The sequence below is a fragment of the Bos grunniens genome, chromosome 8 (genome assembly GCF_055505025.1).
Source record: "Bos grunniens cultivar Pamir isolate PY7600 chromosome 8, Bosgru_T2T1.0, whole genome shotgun sequence".
NCBI classification, from domain to species: Eukaryota; Metazoa; Chordata; class Mammalia; order Artiodactyla; family Bovidae; genus Bos; species Bos grunniens.
Window position 1 is genome coordinate 45,036,478 of NC_141172.1, and position 17,245 is coordinate 45,053,722.

Here is a 17,245-nt window from a genome sequence, read left to right on the forward strand (position 1 = left end):
TTGCCGACTCAGTGTGCATGAGTGTGAGTAAACTCCAGGAATTGGTGATGGACAGGGAAGCCTGGTGTGGTCTAGTGCATGGTGTCACAGAGTCAGACATGACTGAGCGACTAAACTGAGATGTAAGATAGTGTAACACTGACATTGAATCTGTGAATGCATTGATCTTGCATATCCTAACCTTCAGATATCTGAGAAATGTATGTTTAAGCCACCCACTCTGTGGGACTTTTGTTACAAAATCCCAGACTAAGGCAAGGACCTTTTTCATTCTTACTAATGATTCCAAAACCTTTTCTGTGAGTTATATCTATTGATTAGAATTAATAATAAACTTAGAAATAATTAGCAGTTTAGAAATAAGAACTGAGAACCCCCTAAAAAAGTTGTATAACAGAAATGAGTTGCATTTTCTGTGTTCACTGACAGTGAACAGTAAATGCAATTAAAATGGATATTATAGCAACAAAGGTATAAGTTACATAGCCGCACATAAAAGGTATGTATGCAGAGATTATAGTTTTTATTTTAAAATGTTAATGTTTGATACATGTCATGTTAAGTGTCATTCCAGTCAGAATCCTGCTACCGTCTATAAAAATTACAAGCTGGTACTAAAATTTGGATGAAAATACAGAGGGCCAAAAATAGCTAAGCTCCTTCTAAAGAAATAGGATAAAGTGGAAAAACTTGTCTACTGGATATCAAGATGATACAATATTTGGTAAATTAAGACATTGTGGTGTTGATGTAGGGTAGACTAGTGTGATGTGACAATAAAGAGCTAAGATACAAAGCTTAGTAAAAACTTGATTTATGACAGAACTGACATTGTAGGTGAGTGAGGAAGAGACGGAAAATGGTACTGAGACAACTGGGTATTGGTATAGGAAAAGATGAAATTGAGTCCTTTCCTCATACTTTAGCAAAAATTAGTTCCAGGTGGATTAAATATCTAAATGTGATTGACCAGGAAGTTTTTAGAAGACATCAGTAGTAGAAGAGAATATTTTTGTGACTTCGGGTTAAGAAAATGTCTTAAAGTATAGACCTAAAGGGAAAAGTTGATAATTTCAACTATAATAAAACTAAGGAACTTCTGTTCATCTAAAAGACACCTTGTAGAGAAAAGACTAGTCACAAATTGATATACAGATTGATATACAGACTATATAATAAGCAAAATAATGACAACTCATAAGACATGTGAGCAAAAGATCCGCTTTAATGTCTCACAGTCAAGAGGCAACCCAGACAACCAGTACATTCCTACAGACATGAAAAGATGCTCAACTTCATTAGTTATTAGAGAAATGCACATTAGCCCTAGCAAGGTATATCTGTCAGACCCACCAGAATTCCATTGGTGCCATGTGCTTATAAGGATATAAAACAGTGGAAACTCTGATGCATTCTTGGTGGGAATATGAATTTGTACAACCCCCTTGGAAAGTGCTATGGTATTACCTAGTATATCTGTAAATGCTTATATCCAGTGCCTCAAAAATTCTGCTTTCTAGGTACCCTAGTCAGCTTTTGTGCATTTATACTAGGTGAAATCATGGAAATACTTACAGAAGTATTGTTTGCAGTGAATTCTGGAATAGTCAAATACAATTGAATATTATATGACAGTAGAAACAAACTTTGGCTCACTGGTTAAATATCAAAAACATAATTTTAAGGAAAAATACCATCTTGGAAAAATACACCGTAATGTGAGTTTGTTTCTAGAACAGTCAAAAACATTTGGAGTCTCATACAGTAAAAAACAAAAGTAAAGGAATTATCAGTTTGCTTGCTTGCTTGCTAAGTCGCTTCAGTCATGTCCGACTCTGTGCAACCCCATAGACGGCATCCCACCAGGCTCCCCTGTCCCTGGGATTCTCCAGGCAAGAACACTGGGGTGGGTTGCCATTTAATTAAATCAGTTTAGAGATTACATTTGTTGTTTCATTTTTTTAAACTTTTTATTTTATATTGGAGTATAGCCGATTAACAATGTTGTGATAGTTTCAGCTGGACAGCAAAGATACTCAGCCATGCATATACATGTATCCATTCTCCCCCAAACTTCCCTCCCATCCAGGCTGCCAAATAACATTGAGTAGAGTTCCCTGTGCTATACAGTAGGACCTTATTGGTTATCTATTTAAAATATATAACAGTGTGTACATGTTGATCCCAAACTCCTAACTATTCCTTTCCCTCTTTCTTCCCCATTAGTTGAGAGAAAAAGGATGCAATTAGTATGAATTAAGGAATGTCAGATACACCGTTAGTGACCAGTTCCTTAAACTGGTAGATATATGGTTGTTTTATTATTTCTAAACAGTTCATGAAGTTTGTATATACTGTTGGTATATATTTCACATGAAAACATGTTTTAAAAAGAAAGTCTAAAAGTTGAGTTACTTGACTGCAAAATATTTTTAAAACTTGAAATGATTGTTTTATTTTTCTAAACTACTGTAAATATTATAATATAATCAAAGTGATATTACAGGTTTTTAAGCAAGGCTTAATATTTAATGTGCCGGCTTACATGGTGTCTCCATAATAAAGAATCTACCTGCCAACGCAGGGGATGCAGGTTGAATCCCTGGGTCAGAAAAATCTTCTGTAGAAGAAAATGACAACCCAATCCAGTATGCTTGCCTGGAGAATCTCATGAACAGAAGGAGCCGGGCTGGCTACAGTCCATAGTGTTGCAAAAGAGTCAGACACAACGTAGCGAATAAACAACAGCAAAATTTAATGTAGGTTACAAGATTGATTTCTATACCCCTTAACATTATAAATAACCTATTCAAAACAAAATTTTTAATGCCATAAGAGAGGCATTTATGAGATAGAAAAGATACTGATTTATTAATGATTAATTTTGTAACCTGAACCAGTTACTTGTCTGGAATTCAGTTTTTATTTCAGAGAACAGGGTTTGGAGTAGATAATTTCCAAGGACATACTCAGATTTTTATTAATATTATGTTGTGTTTGTTTTTTTGGCCACACTGCACAGCTTGTGGGATTTTAGTTCCCCAACCAGGAATCTTAACGCAGGCCTTTGGCAGTGAAAGTGCCAATTCTAACCACTGGACTGCCAGGGAATTCCCTATATGTAGTTTTTTAAATTGTCAGAAACTGTTTATTAAATCATTCTCTCTCTGTAACGGTCTGGATTGTATTCCAAGGGCTGCCTTAGTCAGAATGGATTGGGCTGTAACAATTTTCACCAACCTTCTTATTTATTTTTGTCATGAAGATACATCTGTCCTTACCCTTGAGTGGTAGGCTTTTTAAAGGAAGCTGTGAAGTGCAGTTTTCTTAGATGACAGCTTGCAGACATTTGTGTATCCACAGATATGTTCAGGGGATGTCCAAATTCTTAGCAAAAAAATTTTAATGTTGTATTTTTATTTAAATGCAATATAAAAATTTAGTATAAGCATTTCTGCACCACTGGTACAAATACTTTATTTTAACTGCCTTCTAATTTTTTAATTTCTTCCATTTGGTAACAAGTATTTCAGTTATTACAACCTAATGAGCAGATGCCCCACTCCTAAAAAAATGCCATTGTTTTCCTTATTTATGAAAAAACTGAAACAGAGACATTAAGTAACCCAGTCAAGGTGAAATAGCTTGTATATGGCAGAGCTGAGATTTGAACTAGACATGGTCTATGTTGAAGCCTGTACTCTTGATCATTAAACTGTACCTTCTTGTTACAGGAATAGACTTTCTTTTTCATCTTTCTGGTTCTCAGTTTCATCATCTGTAAAATGGATATAATACATATCTCATAAATTTGCTCATGAGTATTAAATGAGAAAATTGTATATCAAGTGCTTGGAACATAAACATAGTAATGCTTAATAAATGTTAACTGTTGTGGTTATAATTGTCATCATCATTGTCATTACCACTATTAAAAAAACAATTATTTGCAAGGTGTATTTCCCACCTTTTTTGAGTATTACTTAATTATAGCCTGATTCAAGATCCAATCTGATTTTTTTAGGTCCAGGGTCTTTTTTCATACTTTACACTCACGTACATATAGAAAGTAGCTTAAATACATCTATTTTATGATATAAATTGTGCTCACTTAAATCGTATTTACTATATTTATTGGATTATTTAAAAAGTGCTTGGTAATAGGTGTATACTAATTAATAGCAGGATGGGTGCTATTAGAGTGATTATTAATATTTAATCTGTGCAGCTCCATAGAAGTACTCAGTCTGGAGCTCGATAACTTGGCCTCAGATTTTTGCTCTGCACTACTTACTGTTAATAGCTTTGTCATGAAGTTTGTAAGAGGCTCTTAAATGCATAGAAAGATCAATAACTCTTAGAATATTAAAATACTGGTAGCTTAGAATATTATCTGTGAGTGGAAACAGTGGAGGAGCCTAAATCTGGAAAGGGTACAGTTAGAAAGTGAAGTAAGTGAATGTACAGAATAGTTATTGAAAGAATCTTGATCTGACAAATAATAATGACTTTTGCTATATCTCACCTGGGGATGTCACCACACAGCTCACTTTGTCTTTTTTTATATCTTAGGTTGGCTTTTTTGTGAAGAGAGGATGTTCCAAAGGCATGGTTGAAATTGAATTGTAAGTGTTAAAAGTACTGAAACCACTTTTTTCTGCATAATTTCTTAGTTTATGTTCATGCATTCCTGATGACTTTAGTCAAGAGTAATAACACAGTGTTTACAGTTGTTGTTCAGTCGCTAAGTCATATCTGACTGTTTGCAGCCCCATGGACTGCAGCACTCCAGGCTTCCCAGATGTCCTTCACTATCTCCTGGAGTTTGCTCAGATTCACGTCTAATTAGTTGATGATCTAACCATCTCATCCTCTGACACCGCCTTCTCCTTTTGTCTTCAGTTTTTCCTAGCTCAGGGTATTTTTCAATGAGTTGGCTGTTACATCAAATGCCAAAGTATGGGAGCTTCAGCATCAGTTCTTCCAATGAACATTCAGGGTTGATTTCCTTTAAGATTGACTAGTTTGATCTCCTTGCTGTCCAAGGGAATGTCAAGAGTCATCTCTAGCACCACAGTTCTATGGCGTCGGTTCTTCAGTGCTCAGCCTTCTTTATTTTCCAACTCTCACATTCATACACGACTACTGGAAAAACCGTAACTTTGACTATAAGGACTTTTGTCGGCAAAGTGATATCTTTGCTTCTTAATACGCCGTCTAGGTTTGTCATAGCTTTCCTTCTAAGGAGCAAGTGTCTTTTAATTTTGTGGCTGCAGTTACTGTCTGCAGTAATTTTGAAGCCCAAGAAAATAAAGTCTGCTTCAACTTTTCCCCTCTCTATTTGTCATGAAGGGATGCGACTGGATGCCATGATGTTAAGTTTTTTGAATGTTGAGTTTTAAGCCAACTTTTTCACTTTTTCATCCTCATCAAGAGGCTCTTTAGTTTCTCTTCACTTTCTGCCATTAGAATGATATCATCTGCATGTCTGAGATTGTTGATATTTCTCCTGTCAGTCTTGATTCAAGCTTGTGATTCATCCAGCCCAGCATTTTTCATAATGTACTCTATCAGTTCAGTTCAGTTGCTCAGTCGTGTCTGACTCTTTGCGACCCCATGAATCGAAGCACGCCAGGCCTCCCTGTCCATCACCAACTCCCGGAGTTCACTCAAACTCATGTCCATCGAGTCAGTGATGCTATCTAGCCATCTCATCCTCTGTCGTCCCCTTCTCCTCCTGCCCCCAATCCCTCCCAGCATCAGAGTCTTTTCCAATGAGTCAGCTCTTCGCCTGAGGTGGCCAGAGTACTGGAGTTTCAGCTTTAGCATCATTCCTTCCAATGAACACCCAGGGCTGATCTCCTTTAGAATGGACTGGTTGGATCTCCTTGCAGTCCAAGGGACTCTCAAGAGTCTTCTCCAACACCACAGTTCAAAAGCATCAATTCTTCGGTGCTCAGCCTTCTTCACAGTCCAACTCTCACATCCATACATGACCACAGGAAAAACCGTAGCCTTGACTAGACAGACCTTTGTTGGCAAAGTAATGTCTCTGCTTTTGAATATGCTATCTAGGTTGGTCATAACTTTCCTTCCAAGGAGTAAGCGTCTTTTAATTTCATGGCTGCAGTCACCATCTTCAGTTATTTTGGAGCCCAGAAAAATAGTCTGCCACTGTTTCCACTGTTTCCCCATCTATTTCCCATGAAGTGATGGGACCGGATGCCATGATCTTCGTTTTCTGAATGTTGAGCTTTAAGCCAACTTTTTCACTCTCCACTTTCACTTTCATCAAGAGGCTTTTTAGTTCCTCTTCACTTTCTGCCAGAAGGGTGGTGTCATCTGCATATCTGAGGTTATTGATATTTCTCCCGGCAATCTTGATTCCACCTTGTGCTTCTTCCAGCCCTGCGTTTCTCATGATGTACTCTGCATATAAGTTAAATAAACAGGGTGACAATATACAGCCTTGACGTACTCCTTTTCCTATTTGGAACCAGTCTGTTGTTCCATGTCCAGTTCTAACTGTTGCTTCCTGACCTGCATATAGGCTTCTCAAGAGGCAGGTCAGGTGCTCTGGTATTCCCATCTCTTTCAGAATTTTTTAGAGTTTATTGTGCTCCACACAGTCAAAGGCTTTGGCATAATCAATAAAGCAGAAATCAATGTTTTTCTGGAACTCTCTTGCTTTTTTGACGATCCAGCGGATGTTGGCAATTTGATCTCTGACAATATACAGCCTTGTGGTACTCATTTTACAAGTTTTAACCAGTCCATGAAAGGTTCTGACTGTTTCTAAAGGTTCTAAAGGTTGCTTCTTGACCAGCGTAGAGGTTTCTTAGGAGGCAGGTAAGGTGGTCTGGTATTCCCATCTCTTTAAGATATTTCCAGTTTGTTTTGATCCACACATTCAAAGGCTTTACCATAGTCAATGAAGCAGAAGTAGATGTTTTTCTGGAATTGCTTTGGTTTCTCTATGATCCAGTGAATGTTGGCGATTTGATCTCTGTTTCTTCTGCCTTCTCTAAACCCATCTGGAAGTTCTTAGTTAATATACTGTTGAAGCCAAGCTTGAAGAATTTTCAGTATAACCTTACTAGTATGCAAAATGTGCATAATTATACAATAGTTTGTAGATTCTTTGACACTGCCCTTCTCTGGAATTGGAATGAAAACTGACCTTTTCCAGTCCTCTGACCACTGCTGAGTTTTCCAATTTTGCTGACATACTGAGTGCAGCACTTATACAGCATCATCTTTTAGGATTTTGAATAGCTCAGCTGGAATTCCATCACCTTCACTAATCTTGTTTGTAGTAAAGCTTCCTGAGGCCCACTTGACTTCACTCTAGGATGTCAAGCTCTAGGTTAGTGATCACACCATCTTGGTTATCTGGATCATTAAGACCTTTTTTGTATAGTTCTTCTGTGTATTCTTTCCACCTCTTTTTAATCTTTTCTGCTTCTGTTAGGTCCTTTGTCATGCTCATTCTTGTGTGAAATATTCCCCTGATATCTCCAGTTTTCTTGAAAAGTTTTCCTGTACTTCTTTGCACTGTTCATTTAAGAAGGTCTTCTTATCTCTTCTATTTTCTGGAACTCTGCATTCAGTTGGGTATGTCTTTCCCTTTCACTTTTTTTCTTTTCTTAGCTATGTGTAAAGCCTCCTTACACAATCATTTTGCCTTCTTGCATTTCTTTTCCTTTGGGGTGGTTTTGGTCACTGCCTCCTGTAGAAGGTTATGAACCTCTGTCCATAGTTCTTCATAACTCTGGCTACCAGATCTAATCTCTTGAATCTATTCATCACCTCTACTGTATGATTGTAAGGGATTTGAATTAGGTTATACCTGAATGGCCTAGTGGTTTTCCCCACTTTCTTCAAGTTAAGCCTGAGTTTTGCAATGAGGAGCTGATTATCTGAGCCACAGCTCCAGGTCTTGGTTTTGCTGACTGTATAGAGTTTCACCATCTTTGACTGCAAAGAATATAATCCGTCGTATTTCAGTATTGACCATTTGGTGATGTGTGTGTGTGTGGGGTCATCTCTTGTGTTGTTGTAAGAGGCTGTTTGCTATGTCCAGTGTGTTCTCTTGAGAAAACTCTGTTAGCCTTTGCCCTGCTTCATGTTGTACTCCAAGGCCAAGCTTGCCTGTTACTCTAGGTATCTCTTGACTTCCTACTCTTGCATTCCAGTACCTATGATGAAAAGGGCATCTTTTTTTGGTTAGTTCTAGAAAGTCTTAGAGATCTTAATAGAATTGTTCAACTTCAGCTTCAGCATCAGTGGTATAATACTATATTATGACATTAATATTAGAAATAATATTTAAGGAATACTTCATCCAGAAAAGTAAGTTTTCTTTTTTCTTTAATGCATCTTTTAAAACCTGAATTGTAAGAACTTTTTTTCTGGAAAAATTCATTAGAAATTAGGAATTTATGGGAGATAATGAAATAATGAAATTTATGGGAGATACGGGAGTATTATTTCATACCACCATATGGTATCTCCATACCACTATTAAGTATTCACTATTCATTAAGAAGTTGCAGTATTTTTACAAACTTAAGCACTTTTTTTATCTTTCAGAAATATTTATTTATTTGGCTGTATCTCAGTTGTACCCACAGGATCATTGTTAAGGCATGCAGGCTTCTTTCTAGTTGTAGCATGCAGACTCAGTAACTGTGATACTCAGTCTCTCTATTTGTGGCTCCAGCTCCCTAGTTGTGCACTGGCTTAGTTGCTCTGCAACATGTGGGTTCTTAGTCCCCTGACCAGGGATCAAACCTGCATCCCCTGCATTAAAAGGCAGATTTTTAACCATTGGACCAGCAGGAAGTTTTGTTTTGTTTGTTTGTTTGTTTTCTGATTTTTGAAAGCAAAATACTTGATTGTTAGGAAAAAAGAAAAAACTTAATCTAGGGTTGTAAAAAGATGAAAATGAAGGCCCTCTTGACAATTCCACTTCTAGAAACAACCTTTGTTAATAGTTTGGTCAATTTCATGTATGGCAAAAACTTGGCATTTATATCACCATTTTCTATTCCCTCCCTTATGGCAGAAATCAATAATTCATTATAGTATTCTTTTCCCTTAACCTAGATATTCTAAGTCTACCGCTCTTGGCAGCAATTTCTGATGGATGAGAGTTCCTCTCCAAGATGAAAGCAGTATATTCTTCATGTATATACTTAGTTTTTTTATACATAAAAAACATATGCACAATATGTGCATTCTTTAGATGATTTTTAGATCATTTTTTGGAATGTTTATAGAAAGTTATTGAATTTTCATAGCTGAAATAGCTCTTAAAAAATACCTAACAGCCCTGTCATTTTATGGGATGTAAAGAAATGTTCTTTTTATTCAAAAATTGTTGGAAATTTTTTAAATTTATGTAGAGATGAGAAAGAGGCCCACATGGAAGGAAACAGTTAAGAGATTATGTTCAACGTACTAAAATATAATGGTATTTTACTGAAGGATATAAAACTAAGGCCTGAATAAATGGGGAAGCTTATTATGTTCTAAAAATGTAAAATTACAATCATCATCAGCATGTCAGTCATTTCCACACTAATGCATAAATCTGATAAAATTCCAGTGAGAGTCTCAATAGTTTATAAGTTGATTATAAAGTTCATCTGGAAGAATAAATGTGCCAGAAACCCAAGAAGTTTTGAAAAAGCACAATCATGAATAAGACATTTGTGTAACAGATGTTAAAGTGAACAATAAAGCTTTTTTAAATTTTTATTGTACATAGGAGTACAGTTGATTTACGATGTGTCAGTTCCATCACTGTACAGCTAAGTGATTCAGTTATACATATATCTATTCATTTTCAAATTCTTTTTCTATATAGGTTATTGCAGAATATTGAGTAGTTTTCTGTGCAAATAGGAAATCTGTTGATTATCTATTTTATATATAGTAGTGTGTATATGTTAATCCTAAACTCCTAATTTATCCCTTTCCCCCACATGCCCTCACCTGGTGACCACAAATCTGCTTTGGAAATCTGAGTCTGTTTCTGTTTTGCAAATAAGTTCATTTGTATCACTTTTTTCTTTTTTTTTTTTTTTTAAGATTCCACCCATATGTGTTACCATATGATATTTATTTTTCTCTGAGTTACTTCACTTAGTATGATCATTTCTAGGTCTATTCATGTTGCTGCAGATGGCATTATTTCATTCTTTTTAATGGCTGAATAATATTCCATTGTATATATATATATATATATATATATATATATATATATATATATATACCACACCTTCTTTATCCATTTCTCTGTTGATGGACATTTAGGTTGCTTCCATTTCTTGGCTCTTTTAAATAGTGTAAATCATATGGTAATTCTGTGTTCAGTTTCTTAGGGAATCTCCATACTGTTCTTTGTAGTGGCTGTACCAGTTTGCATTCCCACCAACAGTATAGGAGTGTTTCCTTTTCTCCACACCTCCCCAGCATTTATTGTTTGTAGAGTTTTTTGATGATGGCCATTCTGAGTAGTGTGAAATGATACCTCATTATACTTTTGATTTGCTTTTCTGTAATAATTAGTGATGTTGAGCATCTTTTCAAATGTGTTTGTTGAGATCACCTATATGTCTTCTTTAGAGAAATGTCTAAGTCTTCTGCCTGTTTGATTGGGTTGTTTTTTATATTGAGCTGAATGAACATTTATATATTTTGGAAGTTAATCCCTTGTCAGCTGCTTCATTTGCAAATAGTTTCTCCCATTCTGAGGATTGTCTTTTCGTCTTGTTTATAGTTTCCTTTGCTGTGCAAAAGCTTTCAAGTTAAGTAGGTCCCATTTGTTTATTTTTGCTTTTATTTTCATTACTGTAGATCAGTTCCAAAAGATAATGCTGTGGTTTATGTCAAAGGGTGTTCTGCCTATGTTTTTCTGGAAAAAAACTCTGATGCTGGGAGGGATTGGGGACAGGAGGAGAAGGGGACGACAGAGGATGAGATGGCTGGATGGCATCATTGACTCGATGGACGTGAGTCTGAGTGAACTCCGGGAGTTGGTGATGGACAGGGAGGCCTGGCGTGCTGCGATTCATGGGGTCGCAAAGAGTCGGACATGACTGAGCAACTGAACTGAACTGAAGAGTTTTATTTTATAGTATTCAGCCTTACATTTGGGTCTTTAATCCATTTTGAGTCTATTTTTGTGAGTGGTGTTAGAGAATGTTCGGATTTCACTTTTTACATGTAGCTGTCAAGTTAATAAAGCTGTTAATAGTATGATATTAGTACAGAAAAATTAGAGGAACAGAAGGAAGAAAATAGTAGCAGTTCTAAACACATACAAGAGTTTAATTTATGAGAGGTGGTATGTAAGGTGGCTATGTAAAGGTATATAAAGGTGGCTATATAAGCATGGGGTATAAATTACTGCAGGCTTCTCAGGTGCCTCAGCTGGTAAAGAATTCGTCTGCAGTGTGGGAGACCTGGGTTCGACCCCTGGGTTGGGAAGATCCCCTGGAGAAGGGAATGGCTCCCCACTCCAGTATCCTGGCCTGGAGAATTCCATAGACTGTATACTCCATGGGGTCACAAAGAGTCAGACACAGCTGAGTGACTTTCACTCTCCCAGGTTTTTGTTAAGTTCAGTTGCTCAGTCATGTCTGACTCTTGCAACCCCATGGAATGCAGTACACCAGGCTTCTCTGTCCATCAGCAACTCCTGGAGCTTGCTCAACTCACATTAGTCGAGTTGGTGATGCCATCCAACTCTCATCCTCTGTCGTCCCCTTCTCTTCCTGCCTTCAGTCTTCCCCAGCATCAGGGTCTTTTCCAGTGAGTCACTTCTTCACATCAGGTGGCCAAAGGATTGGAGTTTCAGCTTCAGCATCACCCTTCCAATGAATATTCAGGACTGATTCCCTTTAGGATTCACTGGTTGGATCTCCTTGCAGTCCAAGGGGCTCTCAGGAGTCTTCTCCAGCACCATAGTTCAAAGGCATCAGTTCTTTGGCACTCAGCCTTTTTTGTTGTCCAGCTCTCACATCCATACATGGCTAATGGAAAAACCAGAGCTTTGACTAGATGGACCTTTGTTGTCAAAGTAATGTCTGCTTTTTAATATGCTGTCTAGGTTGGTCATAGCTTTTCTTCCAAGGAGTAAGCATCTTTTAATTTCATGGCTCCAGTTACCATCTGCAGTGATTTTGGAGCCCAATAAAATAAAGTTTGTCAATGTTTCCATTGTTTCCTCCTCTATTTGCCGTGAAGTGATGGGACCAGATGCCATGATCTTAGTTTTTTGAATGCTGAGTTTTAAGACAGCTTTTTCACTGTTCTTTTTCACTTTCATCAAGAGGGTTTTTAGTTCTTCGCTTTCTGCCATAAGTGTCATCCACGTATTTGAGGTTATTGATCCCTCTATTGGAAATCTTAATTCCAGCTTGTGCTTCATCCAGTCTGGCATTTCACAGGATAAACTCTGCATGTAATTTAAGCAGCGTGACAATATACAGCCCTGACGTACTCCTTTCCCAATTTTGAACCAAATCTGTTGTTTCATGTCTGGTTTTAACTGTTGCTTCTTGACTTGCATACAGATTTCTCAGGAGGCAGGTAAGGTGGTCTAATATTCCCATCTAGTCAAGAATTTTCCACAATTTGTTGTGATCTACACAGTCAAAGACTTTGACGTAATCAATAAAGCAGAAGTTCTAGAATTCTCTTACTTTTTTGATGATCCAGCAGATGTTGGCAATTTAATCTCTGGTTCCTTTGCCTTTTCTAAATCCAGCTTGAACATCTGCAAGTTCATGGTTCACATATTGTTGAACCCTGGCTTGGAGAATTTTGAGCATTACTTTGCTAGCGTGTGAGATGAGTGCAATTGTGTGGTAGTTTGAGCATTCTTTGGCATTGCCTTCCTTTGGGATTGGAATGAAAACTGACCTTTTCCAGTCCTGTGGCCACTGCTGAGTTTTGCAAATTTGCTGGCATATTGAGTGCAGTACTTTTAACAGAACCATCTTTTAGGATTTGAAATAGCTTAACTGGAATTCCATCACCTCCACTAGCTTTGTTCGTAGTGATGCTTTCTAAGGCCTGCTTGACTTCACATTCCAGGATGTGTGGCTCTAGGTTTGTGATCGCACCATCATGTTTTTCTGGGTCATGAAGAATATTTTTGTACAGTTCTTTTGTGTTTTCTTGCCACCTCTTCTTAATATCTTCTGCTTCTGTTAGGTCCATACCATTTCTGTCCTTTTTCGAGCCCATCATTGCATGAAATGTTCCCTTGGTATCTCCAGTTTTCTTGAAGAGATCTCTAGTCTTTCCTGTTCTACTTTTTCCTCTATTTCTTTGCATTGCTCACTGAGGAAGGCTTTCTTATCTCTCCATGCTGTTCTTTGGAACTCTGCATTCAAATGGAATTATCTTTCCTTTTCTCCTTTGCCTTTAGCATCTCTTTTCTCAGCCTCCTCAGACAACCATTTTGCCTTTTTGCATTTCTTTTTCTTTGAAATGGTCTTGATCACTTTCTCCTGTACAATGTCACGAACCTCCATCCATAGTTCTTCAGGCCCTCTATCAGATCTAATCTTGAATTTACTTGTCGCTTCCACTGTATAATTGTAAGGGATTTCATTTAGGTCATAACTTGAATGGTCTAGTGGTTTTCCCTACTTTCTTCAATTTAGGTCTGAATCTGGCAATAAGGAGTTCATGATCTGAGCCACAGTCAGCTCCCGGTCTTATTTTTGCTGACTGTACAGTGCTTCTCCATCTTTGGCTGCAAAGAATATAATCAATCTGATTTTGGTGTTGACCATCTGGTGATGTCCGTGTGTAGAGTCTTCTCTTGTGTTGTTGGAAGAGGAGGGCATTTGCTGTGACCAGTGTGTTCTCTTGGCAAAACTGTTGCCTTTGCCTTGCTACATTTTGGACTCCAAGGCTGAATTTGCCTGTTACTCCAGGTATCTCTTAATTTCCTACTTTTGCATTCCAGTCCCCTAAAATGGAATCTTTTTTCGGTGTTAGTTCTAGAAGGTCTTGTAGGTCTTCATAGAACCATTCAACTTCAGCTTCTTCAGCATTACTGGTTGGGGCATAGATTTGGATTACTGTGATATTGAATGGTTTGCCTTGGAAATGAACAGAGCTCATTCTGTCATTTTTGAGATCACATCCAAGTACTGCATTTTGGACTCTTGTTGACTATGATGGCTACTCCATGTATTCTAAGGGATTCTTATCCACAGTACTAGATATAATGGTCATCTCAGTTAAATTCACCCATTCCAGTCCACTTTAGTTCACTAATTCCTAAAATGTTGATGTTCACTCTTGCCATCTCCTGTTTGACCACTTCTAATTTACCTTGATATCTGGACCTGACATTTCAGGTTCCTTTCCCAAGTGGCAGAGTAGTACAGAATCCACCTGCCAGGGCAGGAGATGAAAGAGATGCGGGCTCAATTCCTCAGTTAGGAAGATCCCCTGAGGAAGGAAATGGCAACCCACTCCAGTATTCTTGCCTGGAAAATTCCATAGATAGGAGCCTGGCAGGCTGCAGTCCGTGGGTTCACAAAGAGTCTGTTGGACATGGCTTACCACATAAATTACTCAAACTGAGTTGAAATAATTGGCTATTAGTTGTTTAAAACAGATAAATTTAGACTGTTATCAGGTAATCCTGTACATAAGTAAAATCTTGATTTTAAAAGTCTTTAGACTTTTAAAAATATGTGGGTTTAAAAAGAATAGAAAAATGGTGTAGAATATTTTTTAAATCTCAGGAAAGGGAAAGACCTTACTCAGTAAAACAGGATAGCCAGTAACCATATAAAGGAAGACAGAAGAAACTCGAAGGAAGAGAAGGCTGTTTTGATGCCCAGAACTGCTTGGCCTCTGCCCAACCATGTGGAAAGGTAGCCTGAGGATAGCTGGTCTTCACTTAAGATATGCTGGGACCTGGGACCATTTCTCAGAATACTTGAACATGGACAAATATCCCCTAAAGCAACAGAATACAGAGAAACTATAAGATAGGACTGAAAATAATTGCCTGCATGGAAGTTGGTACAGTTACGAACAGTGAGATACAGAAAAAGCCATAAATCAACAGAAGTACCAGTAGCAAAAGCAGGGCACTGTGTGTGATTCTTGCATACAGCACCACCAAGGTGGTGGGCAGGGTGGCGGGCAGATTGTCTAAGCTATACCTCCTGCCCAACCCACATAATCTGCCCCTGTTGTTACCTGGACCCAAATAGCTCCTCTTTTGGAGTGAGCATGGGTACCAGACTCATGTTTTCACTCCCTCATGCTGCAGCATGAGCCCAGTAAAACCTTGCCTGGAAGAGAAAAAAAGACAGGAAATTTAGGCTCCATAAAAATTCAGCCCAAAATAATGGCGCCATAGTTAAAAATGAGTGACAGATGGGAAGAAACATTTTCAGCACAGATAATATGTACATGTCTTAAAATGATTGAGATTTTAATATCTCATTAAGTCAGTAAAAATTATATACAACTTAATAAGGAAATAAGCAAAGAAGTTTAATACGAAGTAATATAAATGACAAATATATACAAAAAAAAGACGACATCTCACTAGTTACAAAGGAGAACAAGATGAAGATTGTTTTCCTCTCAGCTTAGAAAAATATAAAATAAAGTTCAATCATATGAAGTTATAGAAAAGAGAATCCTGTCATGCACCATTGTGGGAGTATAGGCACTATATCCTATTCTGCAGTATCTATTAAAATTTAAATACAAGTATTCTTTGGTCCAGTCACTGTTCTAGAGAATGATTGCTCACTGGCATAATGTAGCTGTTTCCTAATTTTAATGATGAAAATTATAAATAACTCAGATGTCCATTGCCTGAAAAATGGCTAAACAAATTATGATATATCCATACCATAACACATGATTGAGCCATACAAAGGACTGAAGGACTGATAGAGCCTGTAACTTGGGTAAACCTTGCAAAGATTACGGCTGATGAGGAAACTAGACACAGAAGATTGCATATTGCATGATTCCATTTCTATGAAATGTCCAGGATAAGTAAATAGATGGGACAGAAAACAGATTAGTGGTAGCTGGGGTTTGAGTGGAGGAAAGAATGAGGAGTGACTGGTTAAACAGGTATGGGCTCTTTTGAGTGATAAAAATATTCTGAAATTAGATGATGGTGATGGTTGCATAACTTTGTGAATGTACTTAACCCCTGTTGATACACACCCTTAACTGACACCTAAAAATGGCTAAAATCATAAATTTTATCATCTTTAAAAAAAAAAACATTAATTGTACACATTAAAATAGTGGATTCTATGATTTCTGAATTATATCTCCATTTAAAAAACACAAGCATACCTTGTTTCATTGTGCTTTGCAGATATGTGTATACAAATTAAAGTTTTGAGGCAACCCTGCATTGTCAAATGATGGTTAGCATTTTTTAGAAATATAATATTTTTACTAAGGTAGGTTATTTTTTTAGATGTAATGCTTTTGTACACTTAGTAGACTACAGTATAGTATAAACATAACTTTCATTTGTAAGGGGAAACCAAAAAATTGATGCAGTACACTTCATTGCAATGTTTACTTTATTGCAGTATTTTGGAACCAAACCTGCAATGTATCTGAGATATGACTGTAATTGCAAAGATACTTCTAGGTTAGCACTGATCATGATGGTTTCCTAGATACTGAAACTGAAAAAGTATACTAAACCAAGTATATTTATAAAACACAGATGGACTATTAACATTTAAGTTTCAGAAGTCTATTAAGGATGGCTGTAGGTCTTAAGCACTCCTGACTTTTTACTCTGAGTCATCAAAGCCCTTTTGTCTTATTATCTAAAGAGGTTAATTGTTCTGGTGTTCAGTAGCTACTTGCTCTAATAATCTAACCAGTGACTGTTAACCAGAGTTCTGTTACCAGGTCTAACACAGGGAAGATTTCCTTTCTACATACTCAACATGATTATGTTGTGCTCTTTTGTTCAGTTAGGGTCCCTGTGGCTTTGAGAATACCAAGCCCAAAATGGCTGATATAAGTCATCAAAACTGTCATTGCTGTTGAATGGAGGCAATAACTGGTCATATATTCATTGAAGGGAATGGTGGGTAAAATAAATGGTCTCTGAAATGCATTTATGCAGTCATTTTTCAAATATGTTTTAGTACATTGAGGGATACAGCCTTCTTTTTTTGGGAGGAACAGCATTCTGCCATCATGG

The 17,245-nt window shown here is 37.2% G+C and overlaps 1 protein-coding gene across 10 annotated transcripts in view; it reads left to right on the forward strand.

Moving 5' to 3' along the window:
• The window catches only part of SMC5 (structural maintenance of chromosomes 5), a 118,016-nt gene that overhangs the window by 13,866 nt on the left and 86,905 nt on the right, over positions 1–17,245 (forward strand). For all 10 annotated transcript variants that reach the window (XR_015169700.1, XR_015169701.1, XR_015169702.1 and 7 more), the window contains exon 3: positions 4,573–4,625. Coding sequence is in view for 6 of the 10 variants with exons in the window: in XM_086415501.1 (XP_086271627.1) it covers positions 4,573–4,625 (53 nt within the window). In the remaining 4 variants the exon portion in view is untranslated. The remainder of the gene's footprint in view (positions 1–4,572; positions 4,626–17,245) is intronic.